This window comes from Lissotriton vulgaris, chromosome 1_1 (genome assembly GCF_964263255.1).
Source record: "Lissotriton vulgaris chromosome 1_1, aLisVul1.2, whole genome shotgun sequence".
Lineage (NCBI taxonomy): Eukaryota > Metazoa > Chordata > Amphibia > Caudata > Salamandridae > Lissotriton > Lissotriton vulgaris.
Window position 1 is genome coordinate 1,489,058,314 of NC_141685.1, and position 17,623 is coordinate 1,489,075,936.

General features: G+C 42.9%; 1 protein-coding gene across 3 annotated transcripts in view; it reads left to right on the forward strand.

Moving 5' to 3' along the window:
- Positions 1-17,623, forward strand: part of PTPN12 (protein tyrosine phosphatase non-receptor type 12) — a 592,849-nt gene that overhangs the window by 86,236 nt on the left and 488,990 nt on the right. For 2 of the 3 annotated variants that reach the window (XM_086967364.1, XM_086967365.1), the window contains exon 3: positions 13,450-13,526. The exons of the other annotated variant lie outside the window; for it this stretch is intronic. In XM_086967364.1, coding sequence (XP_086823490.1) covers positions 13,450-13,526 — 77 coding nt within the window. The remainder of the gene's footprint in view (positions 1-13,449; positions 13,527-17,623) is intronic. 3 annotated transcript variants of the gene reach the window in all.

Genomic DNA, 17,623 nt, shown 5'->3' on the forward strand with positions numbered 1-17,623 from the left:
GGCAATAGTTTTTCAACGTCTCCCCCTCCATATCGCTCCAGCCCACACCAGAGCCATTGAACCTCAAACCCCCAACTCCCTGAACAATACCCATTACCCTTCCCCCCCCCCCCCCCCCCAGAACAGGACCCAATAACACATTATCAGTCCCTATCCAAACTACCCCTACAAATCACACAACACTATCCTGTAGTAGCCACCACAGGCCGCCTTAAAGGCAATAGGAAGGTGGCCCAGCCCGACAGGTGGCAGCACTGGCCCCAGCCCTTCGCCCTAAGACCCCACATAGTAATAGGGAACAACTGCAATGTATACAAGTGTTACCAGCCACTCCAGTTCTGCCAAGGGCATCTCTCCACCAAGTGCCCACAGGAGAAGCAACGGAGCTTATAAGTCATCAGCCGATCTGGGCGTCACCTCCGGTCCCATGGTGCTGTCTGCGTCCGAGAACTCAGCGCCAGATCGTCTCTTGTCCTCCTCCGAATTAAGCATGGGCGAATTTTGCGAATCTGGCGTTCGCGAATTTGCATATTTGCGAATTCGCAATCCGCAAACTCTCGCGAATTTTTTTTTTTGTGTTCGCAAGGGTTTCTGCCAGTTCGCGAGGGTTTTGTACCAGTTCGCAATTGCGAACTTACTTGTCGTCTCGCAACGGTCGCGACTTTGTTGTTTCTACGTATGGTTCATCATCACAGGACCCTCTGTTAAACCACTGCCACCCTCTGGTACATCACTGTCACCCTCTGGTACATCACTGCCACCCTCTGATTCATCACTGTGGATTATGGGGGGGGAAAGCAAGCACACCTGCCCTGCTTCAACTGACATGAATTAATTTCTGGTTCATCACTGTAGATTAAGGGGGGGAAAAGCTAGCACACCTGCCCTGCTTCAACTGACATGAATTAATTTGGGGTTGATTAATGTGTCACTGAATTTAAACTTCCTGTCTGGCACCTGCTTCCTTATCTGTCATTTGCTTTCTGTTGCAGTGCATTTTTTTTCCCAGGACCTTTGCGGCCTACTTGTAGCTATTCTATGAGCCTGCTGTGAGGGTCAGAGCAGGGTCATAGAATAGTTGCTTTTAGTTTTGCAAAACTTGTTTTTCTGTGGGGCACTTCCTTCCTCCTACCCCCCCATGCCCCACCCCCCCCAAAATGGACTCCTTCCAAAAAAAAGTGCAGGCAAATGTCAACCTGAGGAGTTATTCTGATAAAATCATCATTTTCAGAAGGTTTATGCTGCTTGCTGGTGGATTTCTTGTGCAGAATTGCAAATTTTGTAATTTCGCGAGTGCGAAATTGTTGCTGCCCGCCGCATCTACATGTTCGCAATTGCGAACTCTAGCGATGCGTCGCCAAACTCCCGTGGGATCCCGCCACAAGATCCAAAATGGCGCAGCACTCGCAAAATATCGAGAAAAACAACTCGCCAAACGCTGAATGACGGTAAGTGAACGCCGCACGCCGCAATATTGTATCACCAAGCAAAAAAATCAGCTGCGTGCGAATTTGCGGATTTTCGGTAAATTCGCGAGAGTTCGCGGATTGCGAATTTACCGAAAATTCGCAAAATCCGCGAGCGGAACGGATTTTCTGCCCATGCTTACTCCGAATCCGTTCCCCTAGTGGGGTCCTCCCCCCGCGACCCAGTTATCGCTGCTGTCGCCGCCAGAGCCCCTTGTTTATCTGCCGCCAGTTGAGCTAGCTGTAAGGCCTGCCGCACCCTGTTTTTCTTGCGGAGCCTTTGCGACTGGCGCATCCTTGGAGGTTTAGGCTGACCCTCGTTTCCCCTTCCCCTGCGGTCCCGCCTGCCCTGTACGATTCGAGCCAGGACCAAGCTTCTTCAGGCGTGAGGAAAAACTGTGTCGAACCGTCGACTATCACCCTCAGTTTTGCCGGGAACAGGAGCGAATATTGGATCCCTTCATCCCTCAGCTCCTTCTTGACCGATAAGAACGAGGCCCTGCGCTTCTGTATTTCCTGGGTGTAGTCCGGAGAAATCGTGACAGAGCCATTCTCCACCTTGAACGGTCCTGTTGAGCGAGCATTCTGAATTAGTAGATCCCGATCCTTATAGTGAAGGACCCTGGCCACCACAGGCCGGGGAGGACGGCCCCGTAGGGGCGGTTTAGCTGGGACCCTATGCGCCCTTTCCAGTGTAAAGAAAGAGGACAGACCCGCCGGGGCCACCTGCGTTTTGTACCAGTTCGCCAGATAGCTTACCATGTCCGCTCCTTCAATTTTCTCGGGTAAACCCACCACCCGCACATTGTTGCTCCTATTCCGACTTTCGGAATCCTCCGCTCTCTTCTCCAACGTCGTCAGGCGTTGCAATGCATCTTCCAATTTACGTTCTACCGTCACCACTGCTGGTTTCAAGTCTTGGATGACCGACTCATTTTCCTTAACTCTGTCCGCCAATTTGGAGTGGTCCGCTCTCAGGAGTCCCAGCCCCGTTGCCACTTGTGTTATGTCCTGATGCAGGGAGTCCCGAGTCGCAGCAATAGCTTCCAGGATCTTATCTAGTCTTTTATTTAGCCTCTTTTCGGACAACGAGCCTTCAGTGTCCTCAGCTCCTTCTCTGGCGCCGTCCTGCTCCGTAGCGTCCTCCGCCTTATTCTTTGGCTTCATCTTAGGCTATAAGGCGGGTAACTCTGCTACGGGAGGTGACCCACCAGAGCACCTATTTCCCTGCCAGCGTCGAATTGGGCTCCCGGCCGTACAGGGTACTCGCAGTAGGGATCCTCAAGCCCTCGGTCGCACTCTCCAGAGGCCCACTACACCACAGGAGTCCGAGTTACTGTCTCAGGGATCGCCGTCCGCCTACTACGCTCCACAGCCCGATGTTAAGTAACCACCACCTCCACGAATCACCCCCCCCCCCTCATGCGCGGCGTCCACGTGCCCCAGCTACCTCCCTGGCACAAAACACTCCTCCGGTCGTGCCCCCCTCTTGGATGTCACCTTCTCAGTGGCCCCTCACAAGGCATCCGCTCTCCAGTCAAAGGTCCTGCTCAGATCTCACAGCCCACTCGCTCCTGGGGCACTGCACCTCATCAGTTGGTCAGCTTCCTCAGTACAGGCGCTGCACCCCTGGGCCGCCTCCTCCCCTGGGCGAGATCCAGGATGATAAGTCCCCGCAGTATGTCACAGTGCCTCAGCAGGCCTCATTATTACGCCGTCTTGCCCAGTGCCTCGCTGTTCAGCGAAATCCGGACCCCTACTGCAATGCCCCACGGGTCTGCTCCTGCCCCCACCTCCGTAGCGCTGGGCCCACGTCCGCGTCGCTCCATTTATCAGGGGCCCCAGGACGGACCTTATTTCTGCCACACCTCCACCGGTGCAATCGTCGCGCTCCAGGTGACGTTCTGCATACGCAGCGTTGCACGGGCTGCAGGATCCCCAGGCCGGCTCACATCTGTGCGCGGTCCGCTCGGATCGTGTCCATTGGTTCGCACAACGTATGGGCCTCCGCATTCGCCTCTACCAGCGAGGACTTCGGGTGCCTATGGAGCGGCGCCCCGCTACCAGGCCACAGGGGTATTTTCACCTCGCTCCCCCGTCACTGCGAGGTCCTCCGGACGGGCATCCCGCCGGGCGCCATATTGTCTCATCCAGGCAGCGCACCAGCGCTCCGCTCCCGAGCTATGGAGCCGCCGCAGCCTTTAGGAGTAGCGCCCCCTCAACATCGGCCACCTGTTACAGGCATTCACATCAGCAGCCTGGTCCGGCCAGCGCCGCAGCCGCTCAGTCAGGCCGCCTCAGCCCGGCTTCCGCTGCTGGTCATCGCCGCCATTTTGTCGCTTCCAGCACCACAGTGCTCCGGCTGGAACTCCCGCGACCAAGGCACTCCGGAACCCGCCGATTCCACTACAGCAGGCCGGGTCGCTCCCCCGACCGGTTCGGTGCTTGGTTCAGCGATCACCGCTGCTCCCGAGGTCGTACTTCAGGAGATTAGCCGGGTCCGGGCACGGAGCTAGTCGCTCGCGCCGCCTCCACCATCGGCGTCCAAGCCACGCCCCCTCTGTTCCGCCCTTCATGCCATGTCTCTTATCGTGTGCTAATCCCACCCTGCTCCCTTTAAATACCCCTGCACCCCATAATCATAACTCACCCTTACTCCTTAAAATACCCCAACACCCTTAAACACTAACCCATCTTAACCCTATAAATATACCCGGTACCCCAAAACCCAAACCTAACCCTAAAAATACCCCTGTACCCCAAACCTAGCCCTGAACCGTATAAATACCCCTGTACCTCAAAACTCAAACCTACCCCTGAACCCTAAAAATACCCCATGCACCCCAAAACCCAAACCTAGCCCTGAACCATAAAAATACCACTGTAACCCAAAACCCAAACCTATCCCTGAACCCTAAAATACCCCTGTACCCCCAAACCTATCCCTGAACCCTTAAAATACCCATGTACCCCAAAACGCAAACTTACCCCTGAACCCTAAAAATACCCCTGTACCTCAAAACCCAAACCTACCACTGAACCCTAAAAATACCCCTGTACCCCCAAACCTATCCCTGAACCCTAAAAATATCACTGTAACCCAAAACCCAAACCTACCCCTGAACCCTAAAAATACCCCTGTACCCCAAAACCCAAACCTACCCCATAACCCTAAAAATACCGCTGTACCTCAAAACCCAAACCTACCCCTGAACCCTAAAAATACCCCTGTATCCCAAACCTATCCCTGAAAACTAAAAATACCACTAACCCAAACCTACCCCTGAACCCTAAAATACCCCTGTACCCCAAAACCCAAAGCTAGCACTGAACCCTAAAAATACCCCTGTGTCTCAAAACCCAAACCTAGCCCTGAACCCTAAAAATACCCCTGTGCCCCAAAACCCAAACCTAGCCCTGAACCCTTAAAATACCCCTGTACCCCAAAACCCATACCTATCCCTAAACCCTAAAACTACCCCTGTACCCCATAACCCAAAACTATATCTGAACTCTTAAAATACCCAAACACCCCAAAACATATACCTCAATACCCCAAAACATATACCCTATTCCCATACTTACCTTATCCAAACATTTAAAAAAACATGCTTTTACCATGCATGCATTTACAACGAATGTCGTTGTAAATGTATGCGTGGTAAAAGCACATAAAATGCAATGCCATGCGTTATAATGGCATTGCGGAGTCATGGTACTTTCGTAATGAAAGTATGCGAAGCGATGGTATGCGGAAAGAAAGTTGCGGAATAATGGGTGTTTACCCTCCCCCGGTAAGTACATTGGTGGCACGGCGGCCCACATCTCCAGCAACATACTCCTATTTTTTCACCGCCCATTTGACAAATGCACAGGTTTTTCTCAATGATGGCCATCACCGACATACACTTTTAGACACACATCCCGCCACAAGTTCTAGAATTGCGAACTTTAGAGCTGGGGAGCTACGTTCGAATCTCTGCATCAGCTCAACATCCTGGGATTCCAGGCAAATCACGTTGTCTCCCCGTGCCTACCACAAATGAATGTGGTGTTCTGTAATGTAAATTGTGTTCATTCCATGTTGTTGAGTTCGCGCTATATAATATTGCAAGGAAAAATAAAGTAGGGAAACTCCGGTTCACACACTACTGAACGCGCACTCTTAAGTGCATCAGCAGTGCACTGTGAATCTGAGCGTTTCACAGGCCTGTCACAGATGAGAAATGCTATCTAAACGAAATCCTACAAAACTATATACTACTGGCCGGCAGCAATTAATACCCGGACAACGTCGGGACAGGCTTCTAGTATTACTATAAACAATTAAGGGTGCAAATACAATTCATCACATCAAGCATTTAGATTAGAATTTTTTTTTTTTTTTGGGCATTGCCTAATTGCTCACACCTATCTCGAGTGGGGATCCCTCTCGACCTCTGTGCACTGTAGCTAGTGTGACTCTGTCTAGAGCATCACTTCTCTTTCAAAATTTGTTCTACACAATATTTATCTATTTGCTTTCATAATACATTTCACCTACTCATATAAACATGAACCAAATCCTACTACTACATGTTTTGCTTTCTTGGTTTCATACCAATCTTTTGAGCAAATTTTATTCAAACATTTAACTTTTCAAAATAATAATACAATCCTTGACAATATTTCCATGCTTTCAAAAATGATTCCCAAATGATGCCAGATGCATTTCGAGCCCTGATCGGCTCTTCCTCAGGGGCCTGGAACTGAACAAATACATGGTTTTAATAAATAGACCAAAAATATGACGTTTAATTGCGAACTTCTCTGAATGCAAGGAACACACGGATACCAGGTCAATCTCATTTCTTTAAAAGATGTTAGTGTTAACTTAAATTGCACAATTTTCTTCTTCTTCTTTTTTATCAGCTATTGCGTGACGTTTTGCCTTCACCTCAAAACACTTTAACCCGTGCCTAATCAAAACTAATACTCACTCAGAAAACCGGTTATTATGGTTCTGTAATCAAAAAGGACATGCACAACTTGAAAGACGTCGTTAAACAACATCCTCGCTGTTTCTGTTACCAAACAAGTTGAATGGAGGTTCCGCTTACCTCACTATAAAAAGGGTTCTTAATCACAACTGTACACTGTGCTTGAAACCCTTGTACTCGTAGCCTTGCTGTTCGTGCCACCTTTAAAACAAAAAAACAATCCTAAATGAAACGCCTTCCTCCAGCCGTTCACGCTGGTACCGTAACACATCTCAACCCATTGCCTACCTTACCTGGACTTAACGGACTCTCCTGGCCGACTCTACGCCGCTTGTCAAAAGACTCCACTGCCCAACGCGGTCTCAATTATAAATACCTCTCCGTGAACCTCGCTGTTTACTCAGTGTGTGACGAACCATTCACCCCGCTCTCTCTATCAACCCTCACTGGAACTAAAACTGACAACAGACTGCGTGAACGCAGAAAACGGCCAACATCTTAGCCTAGTGTTTTTAAAAAACAAAACGCTCTATGCCAAACAGGTGGAAATCATTGGAGAAGGTGGTAAATAAAATGGTGAAAAAGGAATAGATATAAAAAGATAAGAAAATAAGTCAACCACAAAGTTCTGTGTACAATTAACATGGAAACAATACTACCTTCCATGGCCCTAATTTCATTCAACTCAGGACCATTTTATTTGAATTTGAAAAGCCCCTAAATTTGCAGCAACCCATAGTCTCAGGGTGACTTATGTATAACCTTCTCATGTATCTCTAAAAAGCATGTGTAATCAATTTTCTCATTGAGCCCCCTTGGCTCCTGCGTGCCTAATCTTTTGATCCAGTAAATCTCTCTCTGAAGGAGGGATCTAGTAAGATCCTCCCCTTCGTGTGGTTTTGTTTTTTTATAGTACCGAAAACTGAATATGAGAAATGTTGTGCTTACTGTCTATCCAGTGCTTGGCCAAATTGCTTTTCATGTTTTTATATCTAATGGAACTTTTATGTTCCGATATGCGGATTTTAAGTTTTCTCTCCGTTTTGCATACATATAATTTGCCACAGAGGCATTTTATATAGTAGATTAAATTGTTGGAATTACAATCACAATTCTGGTGTAGTGATATAGCTTTTCCCGTTTGTGGATGATGTAAGATTGTTCCAACAATTACATTATGACAGTGAACACAGTTTGCACATTGTTTCATTCCTTTGTAGACTCTTTGATGTTGTGTAGAGGGTGACTAACAATTCCTTCAAATTTTTGGATCTGGTAAATGCAAAAATTGGTCTTTGGGAAAAAATTCCTTCAAAGGCAGGTTCATTTTGTAACAATTCCGTATAATGATGTTTGTGATCTTTTGTGAACTTGTAGAAAATTTCGAGGCAAATACATGTCTTTCCACGGTTTTCTTTTTTTTTTGTTTAAGCAAATTGTCTGTCACAAGCCATTATGCGGTGTTTAGCTTTCTCCAGAACCTCTTGTAGGTAATCCCTTTCTAAGTATTTTTGGTGTTGCAAATTCAAATGCTTCTCCAGATCCTCCGACTTTGGGCAAATTCTTTTAATCCTCATATATTGTGAGAATGTTAAGTTGATCATGAGGTTCTGCGGGTGGAAACTTTGAAACAACAAAGAGTTGTTGACATCTGTTGGTTTTCGGAAAACTTCGGTTTGAATCGTTTGAACGTATATACTTATTGCCACATCCAAAAAGGAAATCTCTTTTTCACTGAGGGTGTATGTGAATTTGATTTGATCAACACAGTCATTCAGTAATTGATTTTGTTTTCCAAACTCTCTCTGCTTCCTGACCATAAAACGAAGATGTCATCAATGAACCTCCGGTACAGTAATGAATGTTCTTGCCAATCTTTGTCACTGAAGATGAAGTCGGATTCGAACTTTGCCATGAAAGTATTCGCTGGGGCCCCAGCGAACCCCATAGACGTACCGTTTTGTTGAAGGAAGAACTTAGAATTCCACTGGAAGTAGCTACGATCTAAGCAGAAATGTAAGAGTTCCAAGATAAAAACCTTTTCAACTCTGATGGCAGGTTGGCTCAACAAAGCCCATTCTACAGCTTCCAGACCAGATTGATGCGGTATAGATGTGTACAAAGATATAACATCTATTGTACATAGCAGTATGCTCTGTGTTGGTGTTATTTCCCTTAACTTCAGTAAAAAGTCGTTCATATCTCTGACATAAGAATGCCACTGTTGTACAAATGATTGTAGGAACTTGTCAATATATTGACCTAGTGGCTCAAAAATAGTGCCACATCCTGTTACAATTGGTCTCATTGGTGGGTTATGCAGGTCCTTATGAACCTTTGGGAGCATATAGAGGCGTGGTCTCCTGGGATGTTGGACAGATAAGAATTGTTTGGTTGCCGTTGTGATATAACCCAAATCATGGGCCTGGTCCAGAATAATTTTTAATGTCAACTCCAGTTCTTCTGTGGGATCTTTATCCAGAAGTAGATATGTTAGTTCATCTGAAACGTGTTCATTCACTTTTTGAAGGTAAAAATCTTTATCCATTACAATAATGGCTCCGCCTTTATCAGCTTTTTGTATCACCACTTTATCATATTCCTGAAGACCTTTAAGTATGTTCCTGTCGTGGATTGAAAGGCTCTTCTTTGGTGATTTCCGCAAGTTTAATTTATCTAAATCATTTCTTACAGACTTATCAAAAGCATCCAGGATTTTATGGGATACTAGAGATTGAAATCTAGATTTTGGTCTGAACTCTAGGAACTCAGCTTGTTCTTTCTCTTGTTGTTTTGGCACTATATTGGTGAAAAAATGCTTCAATTTGAGAACTCTCATGAATTTAAAAAGAGCTACTTCACATTCCAAAATGTTGGTGTAATATGTCGGGACAAAGCCCAACCCTTTATGAAGAACTCTTTGTTAGTCGTCTGATAATTTGGTTTTTGAAATGTTCATCACAAAGTTTGTCTGTGGCTCCTTGTGCATCCGCCTTCTGCTACTTCTCCTGGTTTTGGTTGGGCCTTTGGTTGGGGTTTTGATTTTCATGGTGGTTGACTTGAGTCCCCGGCCATGGACAAAAAATGCTGAGTTGCTCCAGAACTTGTTGATTTTTCACCTGGGTCTCCCGAAATCTGTGCCTGTGCTGATGGTCTGTGTGCACTGAGATCACTATCCGAAACTAAGCTTTCTTCAGATGTTGTTGTTACTTTATTTTTTGGATAGACTCTTCTTGGGCGTACACCTCCGCCCAAGTATAGACTTCGTTCAGCTTGTAATCAAGCGTGTCTCTTTTGAATTTCCTTAATTTACCTTCTTGTTAATCTTTGGAATACTTGTCCAATTTTGTGTTGATGTCATTTAAAGTTTTGTCCCAATCATCTTTATCCATACGACTTAATACGTTTTGTTTGATTTCACCAATCTCATTGGTTAATTCATAAATTACTCTTGCTAATTCCTCTATTAACAGTAAAATCAGGTCCAAACAGCATTTATTCAAAATGGAGTACCACTTCTCCATAAACTCCTTGTTCATGTGAAATTTGTACAGCATTGGTTTTATTGATATTCTCAACCCTCGTGGAATCCTCTTCACCCTGTGGTACTGTACCAAGGTTGATGCGTGGAGTTTTTGATTTACTTCTCTCTTTGCTAGAAATTCAAGTTGTTTCAACTGCTGTATAATTGTTTCCTTGCACATCGGAAGTTTTGATTTCTTGGATTAATGAATTGATGTTGGATGCTTGTTCTGTTGTGTAAGCTAAAATGTTAGCTCTATTGTCTGTGATACTTGAAATTTGTTCAAGTGCCATTCTTGGGTGCTTTTACTCCAGTGGACAATGTAATACAAAATTCTGATCTGGGTGGAGAAGCACTCCTGTTTTAAACCCTCTTATTTATTTCAATAATTTACTCCAAGCGTGCTGCAGAGGTAGCACGTTTGTCCTAAACCGTGCCTGCCTTTACTCACACCTATCTCGAGTGGGGATCCCTCTCGACCTCTGTGCACTGTAGCTAGTGTGACTCTGTCTAGAGCATCACTCCTGTTTCAAAATTTGTTCTACACAATATTTATCTATTTGCTTTCATAATACATTTCACCAACTCATATAAACATGAACGAAATCATACTACTACATGTTTTGCTTTCTTGGTTTCATACCAATCTTTTGAGCAAATTTATTCAAACCACTAACCTCTTTTAAAGAAATGAGATTAACATGGTATCCGTGTGTTCCTTGCATTCAGAGGAAGTTCGCAATTAAACTTCATATATTTTTGGTCCATTTATTAAAACCATGTGTTTGTTCAGTTCCAGGCCCATGAGGAAGAGCCGATCAGGGCTCGAAATGCCTCGGGCATCATTTGGGAATCATTTTTGAAAGCATGGAAATATTGTCAAGGATTGTATTATTATTTTGTGAAAAGTTAAATGTTTGAATAAATTTGCTCAAAAGATTGGTATGAAACCAAGAAAGCAAAACATGTAGTAGTATGATTAGTTTCATGTTTATATGAGTTGGTGAAATGTATTATGAAAGCAAATAGATGAATATTGTGTAGAACAAATTTTGAAACAGGAGTGATGCTCTAGACAGAGTCACACTAGCTACAGTGCACAGAGGTCGAGAGGGATCCCCACTCGAGATAGGTGTGAGTAAAGGCAGGCACGGTTTAGGACAAACGTGCTACCTCTGCAGCACGCTTGGAGTAAATTATTGAAATAAATAAGAGGGTTTAAAACAGGAGTGCTTCTCCACCCAGATCAGAATATTGCCTAATTGCTTCCTCATTGTGTGCGGTCTACCATCAGGGTCCTAATGCTCTTAATTGAAATTACCACATCATTTCATTGTATACATAAACTGTATAACTCTTTGTTTGCGGACAAATAAAAAAAATATACGTCTGGTCTGTCTGTTTCCCTCCAGGTGGCCGAATACATTGGCGGGCTGTTGTTTTTTTAATAAACACCCCTCCTCCAGCGTGCGCGTTACGCTTTTGAGTTGTGGTTACATAGATTGTGAAATTTGGTTTTTGTATGTATTTTAACAAATGGTTATTGGCCAATTCCAGGATTCAATGGTCAAGTTTGTGCAAGAAGAGAAAATCGCATTAAAGAGACCTCTTGACTATTGGGAAAGTTGTTTTCCTGTGTAAAGTAATTTTTATACACTGTCTGTGAAACAATAAACAGTTTTATTTCTTATGCAGATTTTGCTGTACTGTGGTAATAAACTCACATTTGACCTTTGCACTGTAGACTTAAAGTAAATGTGTGAATATTTGTGCAGTTAATCTACATAATGTGTTATTCGACCACAATTTTTGTAGGCTGTGTCCCATGTATATTCTTTTTTTTTTTTTTTTTTTTTTTTAGAGCAAACGTTGTACCAATAGTCTATGGCACTTGAGTTTTTCTTTTTGCCATCAGGCAAAATTTATTTTGATGATATGTTTGATTGTAAGGTCTGCTTCAGAGGGAACGCATGGTTTGTGCTGTTGATCATTCTTTATTATACAGTGCCCCATGTCACAATATCTTGCATTTAGCGTGCAAATAGTTAAAAATTATTAACTAAATCATTTACTTGAATATGGTGTGCTTAGTGAGGCAATATTAATTGTTATGCTGTGACTTCCCTGTGTTATTTAAAAGCACAAGATATAGGCAGAATTTATTGAAAGGACGTGTGATGTACTAATCATTTTAAAGGTGTATATCAAAAAGGATTAGATTATTTTTAAACGTAGACACATTTTGTGAATGTACACATGTTGGTATAAACAGGTGTTTTCTTTGCTTTACTCCAGCGCCGGATTGGCAATTTCCCCTGTTGGCTGAGCACTTTTAGAGCAGGGTGGGCTGACATGACCCAAACATGCCCACATTACCCCCACAGCAGTTGCAGCTCCCAGCAGGTTGGGACAATTGTGCTAGGGTGATTTTGGTTTCTGTAAAAAAAGTAAGTAGCCTCTTTGTATAAAAAGGGTAATTTATTCCAAGTTAAATAGAGGGAAGCACAGCACATCCGTTAGGTAACAGGTACAAGGTAATAATCACAGTTGGGAAAGAATCTGGAACCAAGGATGTAAGATGCAGGCACGCATCACACATTCCAGGTTCCAGCACAATAGTAATCACAGTAAAAAAACAAGCAGTGGAAAGGCAAGAATGCAACACATCTTACCCAGCACAGCACATCCGTTAGGTAACAGGTACAAGGTAATAATCACAGTTGGGAAAGAATCTGGAACCAAGGATGTAAGATGCAGGCACGCATCACACATTCCAGGTTCCAGCACAATAGTAATCACAGTAAAAAAACAAGCAGTGGAAAGGCAAGAATGCAACAGTTTCCAGTCCAGCATTATTTTTCATCTCTTAACAATAGTTGTAAGTGTACAGATTGCCAAAGGTTAATTAACTGCAAAATTCATGCTGAGACTCTCCTGGCCTGATAATCACATTTTCAGTAAGATTTTTACTTTACATTTTCTAACTATCCTAAATGTATTCTGCCGTGATCTCTCTCTGGGCTGCTTTGATGAAAGGGGTTGTAAAATATTTTGAAAATGCAACAGAATTTGCACTACAATATGCGCTTAACACTTCAGTTCTTCAGCATATTGTATCTTAATTTGATAGCAATAGGCGAGCCTACACTCTCAATCAAATGTAATGAGTGGCCTGGCTGCGTCAGCTAAACTGAGGTCTCAAAATCTAAACCTCTGAAAAATGACTGCCTTTCTAAGCAAAGCATAAAGCATTTTCAAAATAGTTTTAACTTTGTATCTCTCAAGGCTTATTCTTTCCTTTAATCCCCCACCTCATGCTGAGCACTTTTTGGGCTCATTGTGCTTGTATGCATTGCTCATTAATGAACAGGAACTGAAAACCTGATAATCTAATGACATAACCGGCAAGTCTACTGATGTATAGATTTAGAAAGTATTTATTTGTAACCATTTTGTAATGTAATCAATTTATTTTCTACAGTTGACCACACTCGGGTTAAGCTAACATTAACAACTGCTCCACATGAGTCGGACTACATCAATGCAAATTTCATCAAGGTATGACCCTCAAATTTCATTTTCCACTTTTTAATTTAATGGTGAGCTTTAACTGCAGTGATTTTAGAGAGTAAATCCAACCCATAATATTGTAGTACCGTTTTGACCGACCAACCAAGCCCTATTTAGCATCTGGGAGAGTTACAAAAGCGTTGTCAGTCCATATATTCATGATTTTTTCCTAGGCTGGGAGTTAATATAGACAGAGACAAAGATTGAAGACTGTGCCTTTGGCTCAAATCTAATTTAATGACGGCTGGATGGGCGAATATGCAGTTCTTTAATAGAACCCACATCTTACCCATTTCTGTATTTTGAGACATAAGTTCATTTGTGGGGGTGGAAACTGACAGCTCAAAGAATTCTTATGCCACTCTTTAAACCTTGCTTAGGAATTAAACATGTTTTAGAGAGGTCTGGTCAATATGGGCTACCAATCTTATATACAAAATACGATTTTCAGTCACCCACAAAAATAGAAACACGGAGGAGTGATTATTAGCTTGCTTTCATTGCTGCGTTGCACATTAAATACAAAGAAATACCATCATTGTTGCTTGTTTTTAGATCAAGCATGTGACAGCGCATGTGCTAGCTTGCGAGGGGTGATGTTTACAATAAAGGGCTTATGGCCCGTCCATTTCTTACCATTAGTTCACTTCATTGTCACTCTCCTTTTCTGCCTCCTAATTGGTCAGCTCATGCCAAGCATCTTTTGCATTCCTTTCTGTAGAGCATGGACCAAGCACAAATTGATTAAACTTAATTAGTGCTAGCTTGCAGGGATTGAGGTACTATTTAGTCTTGCTCCCTCCCACTTACGCTTGTGTGTGGTGCTTCTTTCCCCTCCCACCTACCCCTTCTCAGTATTGCTGGCCCCTGTCTGGTGTTCCCTCTTCGCATTTGCCTTCCCTTATACCACCCCTCCTCCTGCTGCAAGGTGTTGCTGGCCCCTCCCTTGCACCTCCCTCATGTTTTCTCCCCTGTTGTGTCTGCTCCTTCCCTCCTCCTTGTGCCTCCCTTGTGCTGCTTCCCTCCCGCTGTCTGTTCGTGCTGCTCACTTCGTTCTCCCCCTCACCTCCCTAAGGTGGCTTGCACCCCTTGCATGTTTTTTTTAACATATTGCCCAGCAGCATGGCCTCTGTGTTATTTCACATTTATTGATTCTTTATTGCTTGATTAACAAAAGTCATTGCAATTAGAATTTAAAAACCAAGCAATATAAAAAGACACAATTTCAGTTTTTTTAGACAATATGTGCTTGTACAAAAAGAATGTAGCTATGGTTACATGACGTGCCAGAACATTGAGACCACTTGTAAACATTTTTTTAAACGAACGCTGTAAAATCTAATAACATATTATAGCTACATTCAGAAATACACGATAAAGTTATACTACATTGTGCAAATATGCTATAAGGTGCCTACAAACTGTATCAATACGTTTCAAAGTGCAGATGAGCAGTAATGTGTCTGTAAATTTTTATCAAGATTGCCTCCGTGCATAGTATTTTTACGTAATGAGTTCTGTTGTGCAAACAAGCTATGAGAAAGCATCAATGTTTTCATGTTTCCTATTGAGTCTAATTACAATAGCAGCGTAGACATTAAATTGTTCAAGATGTCTGCGACCTTAAAACAACCACGATTCATAATTAGGGCTCCCGGTTTTACAGTATTAATTTTTTGGGCATTTCCATCTGTATTTATCCAAATGTATTTCTTGCTAATTTTATCTGTATTTATACATATTTATTTGGGGTTTTGTGAAAAAATGAATCGGAAATGAGTATATTTCTACATTTATTTGTCCGATAAATATGCACTCATGCCTCAACGACTGACCGGTTTCAGATGATAAAATATGCACAACCTAGATATTAAAATGTGCATGTTTTCTTATACAAGCATATTTATTGCTGTTTAAGGCTCTTTACTAAAATTCCTTTTTTTTTAACCCCCTTACCTTTTGATCAACAGAGGTATTAGACTGTTAGTCATGATTTACAGTTTTTAGAATCGCTCAAGACAACCCAATTTCCGTTTTTATCCTCATTTTAGGAAAATAAATAGTTCTCGGCCTGTATTTATCTGTAAAAATGAATAAAAACGGAAAACAGGGATCCCTATTCATAATTCATTAAGACAACCCTTAGATAGCAGATAACAATAATTTTTCAGCAATAGCTAAAAAGTTGTCAATTGGCATAGCAGTGGAATCTCCCGATAGACCTAAAATAAGGGCTTGACAGGCTGTTACCCCAGCCGTAAGAAATAAGAATTTTAAAGTGTGTGGCGTACTTTAAACAATTTTGTGCATGCACATACTATATGAAGTAGGGTTTCACGTGGCCACCCACAGTCTACAATTAGTACTTGGCCGTTGCTGAATCCAGGTTGGCATACCCTCTTTAGTTGAGTTTATACCCAATCCAATACCAAAGTTTCGAAATGTATATTTTATTTGGGGCGAGAAATTGGCTGGATACGTGGGGACTGATGTTAATTAATCACAAACCATGCGTGAGTTTATGCAACGAAGGCTATTTTATCCTCATTAAGTGAGTTAATTTTGATTTAGTTTAACATTGGACAGTCTCAGTTCGGTGAGCCCTATCTGCAGACCGAAACTGAAGGATATATAAAATGTAGGATCGCCAGGTGCCTGTGTGGGCAGAATTCATTATTTCAAGCCAACATATGTTTGCTAATAATACCGGGTCAGATGAAAACATAGAATACAGGCATTTCAAAAATGACCCCTGCGACACCATGGATTGTCCTTGAAGGCCAAACTCCAATCATATTTCTACTTGGCCAATGGTCAACATTCAGTTCCAGGCTATTTGTTAAGATATAATCATCAAATGCATTAATCAATCTTTGTAGACCTATCAAGGTTTGACTCAACAGAATAGTATTGTCTGCGTATTGTAGCTAACTAAGATGCACCTTACCTAGTTTTGGAGGGTGGGCGTTAACGAACTCTAGGTACTGTAGAAGGTCTGACAGAAATAGATTAAAAAGTCAAGGTCACAACCTTGCTTTAGGCCATTAAAGGTTGGAATGTTTTGTGACGAGGTACCACTGTAACCTAGCTTGACCTGGACCCAAGTATTGGTATAGAGTGGTATTATAGCATCTAGCAATTTCCGTGGAATGGCCCACCCAACCATTTATTTCCATAGTAAAGCTTAAAGAACTGAATCCAAGGATGACTTTAAATCTGTGAAAAAAATATATAGATGTTGTTTTTCTAAAACTGCCCGTTCTGCTAGTAAAATAAGGGTCAGCAAGTTTGAAATGGTGGATTGGCCCGTACGAAAACCTGTTTAAGTGGAATTATACCTTGCTGTGCAACCCAATTTTCCAGATCAATCTATAAACGTGAGGCAAAAACCTTAGTGTCTGTCATTTAAGGCAATTAGCCGATAATTAGCAGGGTTGTCAACAGGGCCACTTTTATAAATGAGCTGCAGGATGCTACCGTGCCAAGATACAGGGGCCTCTGTGTTGTATGGTTTTTTAAAAAAAGTGCAGCACTTTTTTCTTTAAGCCATGTTTTGCAGCATTGATCTTTTCTGGGTTCACATGTTGTGCATTTTTCCACCATCTCGTGGTTGCGCTCAAAACAGTTTCCTTATAGTCTCTTCTTTTTATTTTTTTTCCTTTTTCCCCTCATCATCTTAAAAAAAAATGTTATCTGCCGTTGGGCCTATAAGCCTAAGAAAGAGCTCCAGAATTGAGAAATAGTGAAGAGAAGGCCTTTTTCCACTGAAAAATCAGTAGAGGGAAGAGTACTAACGACAACTGGTAAAGAACTGAGAAAACGCAGAAAACCACAGAGAAACACTGAGGTGAGAAGACAGACACACAAGACTGCATGGTCAGAGGATGAGAAAGGGGCATCGAGCATACCTCCTTTAGGTTTTGTCCCAAGTGCCACCACCAGTACGCTCCAGAAAGACATGCATGAGACATAAATGTAACCTCTGCCTCCCAAAGCACCACAGTTCAGAGGACTGCGCAACGTGCACAGAATTCTTACCTAAGACGATTAGGGCAAGGCAGAGCAAAGGTGGGCACACTACACGT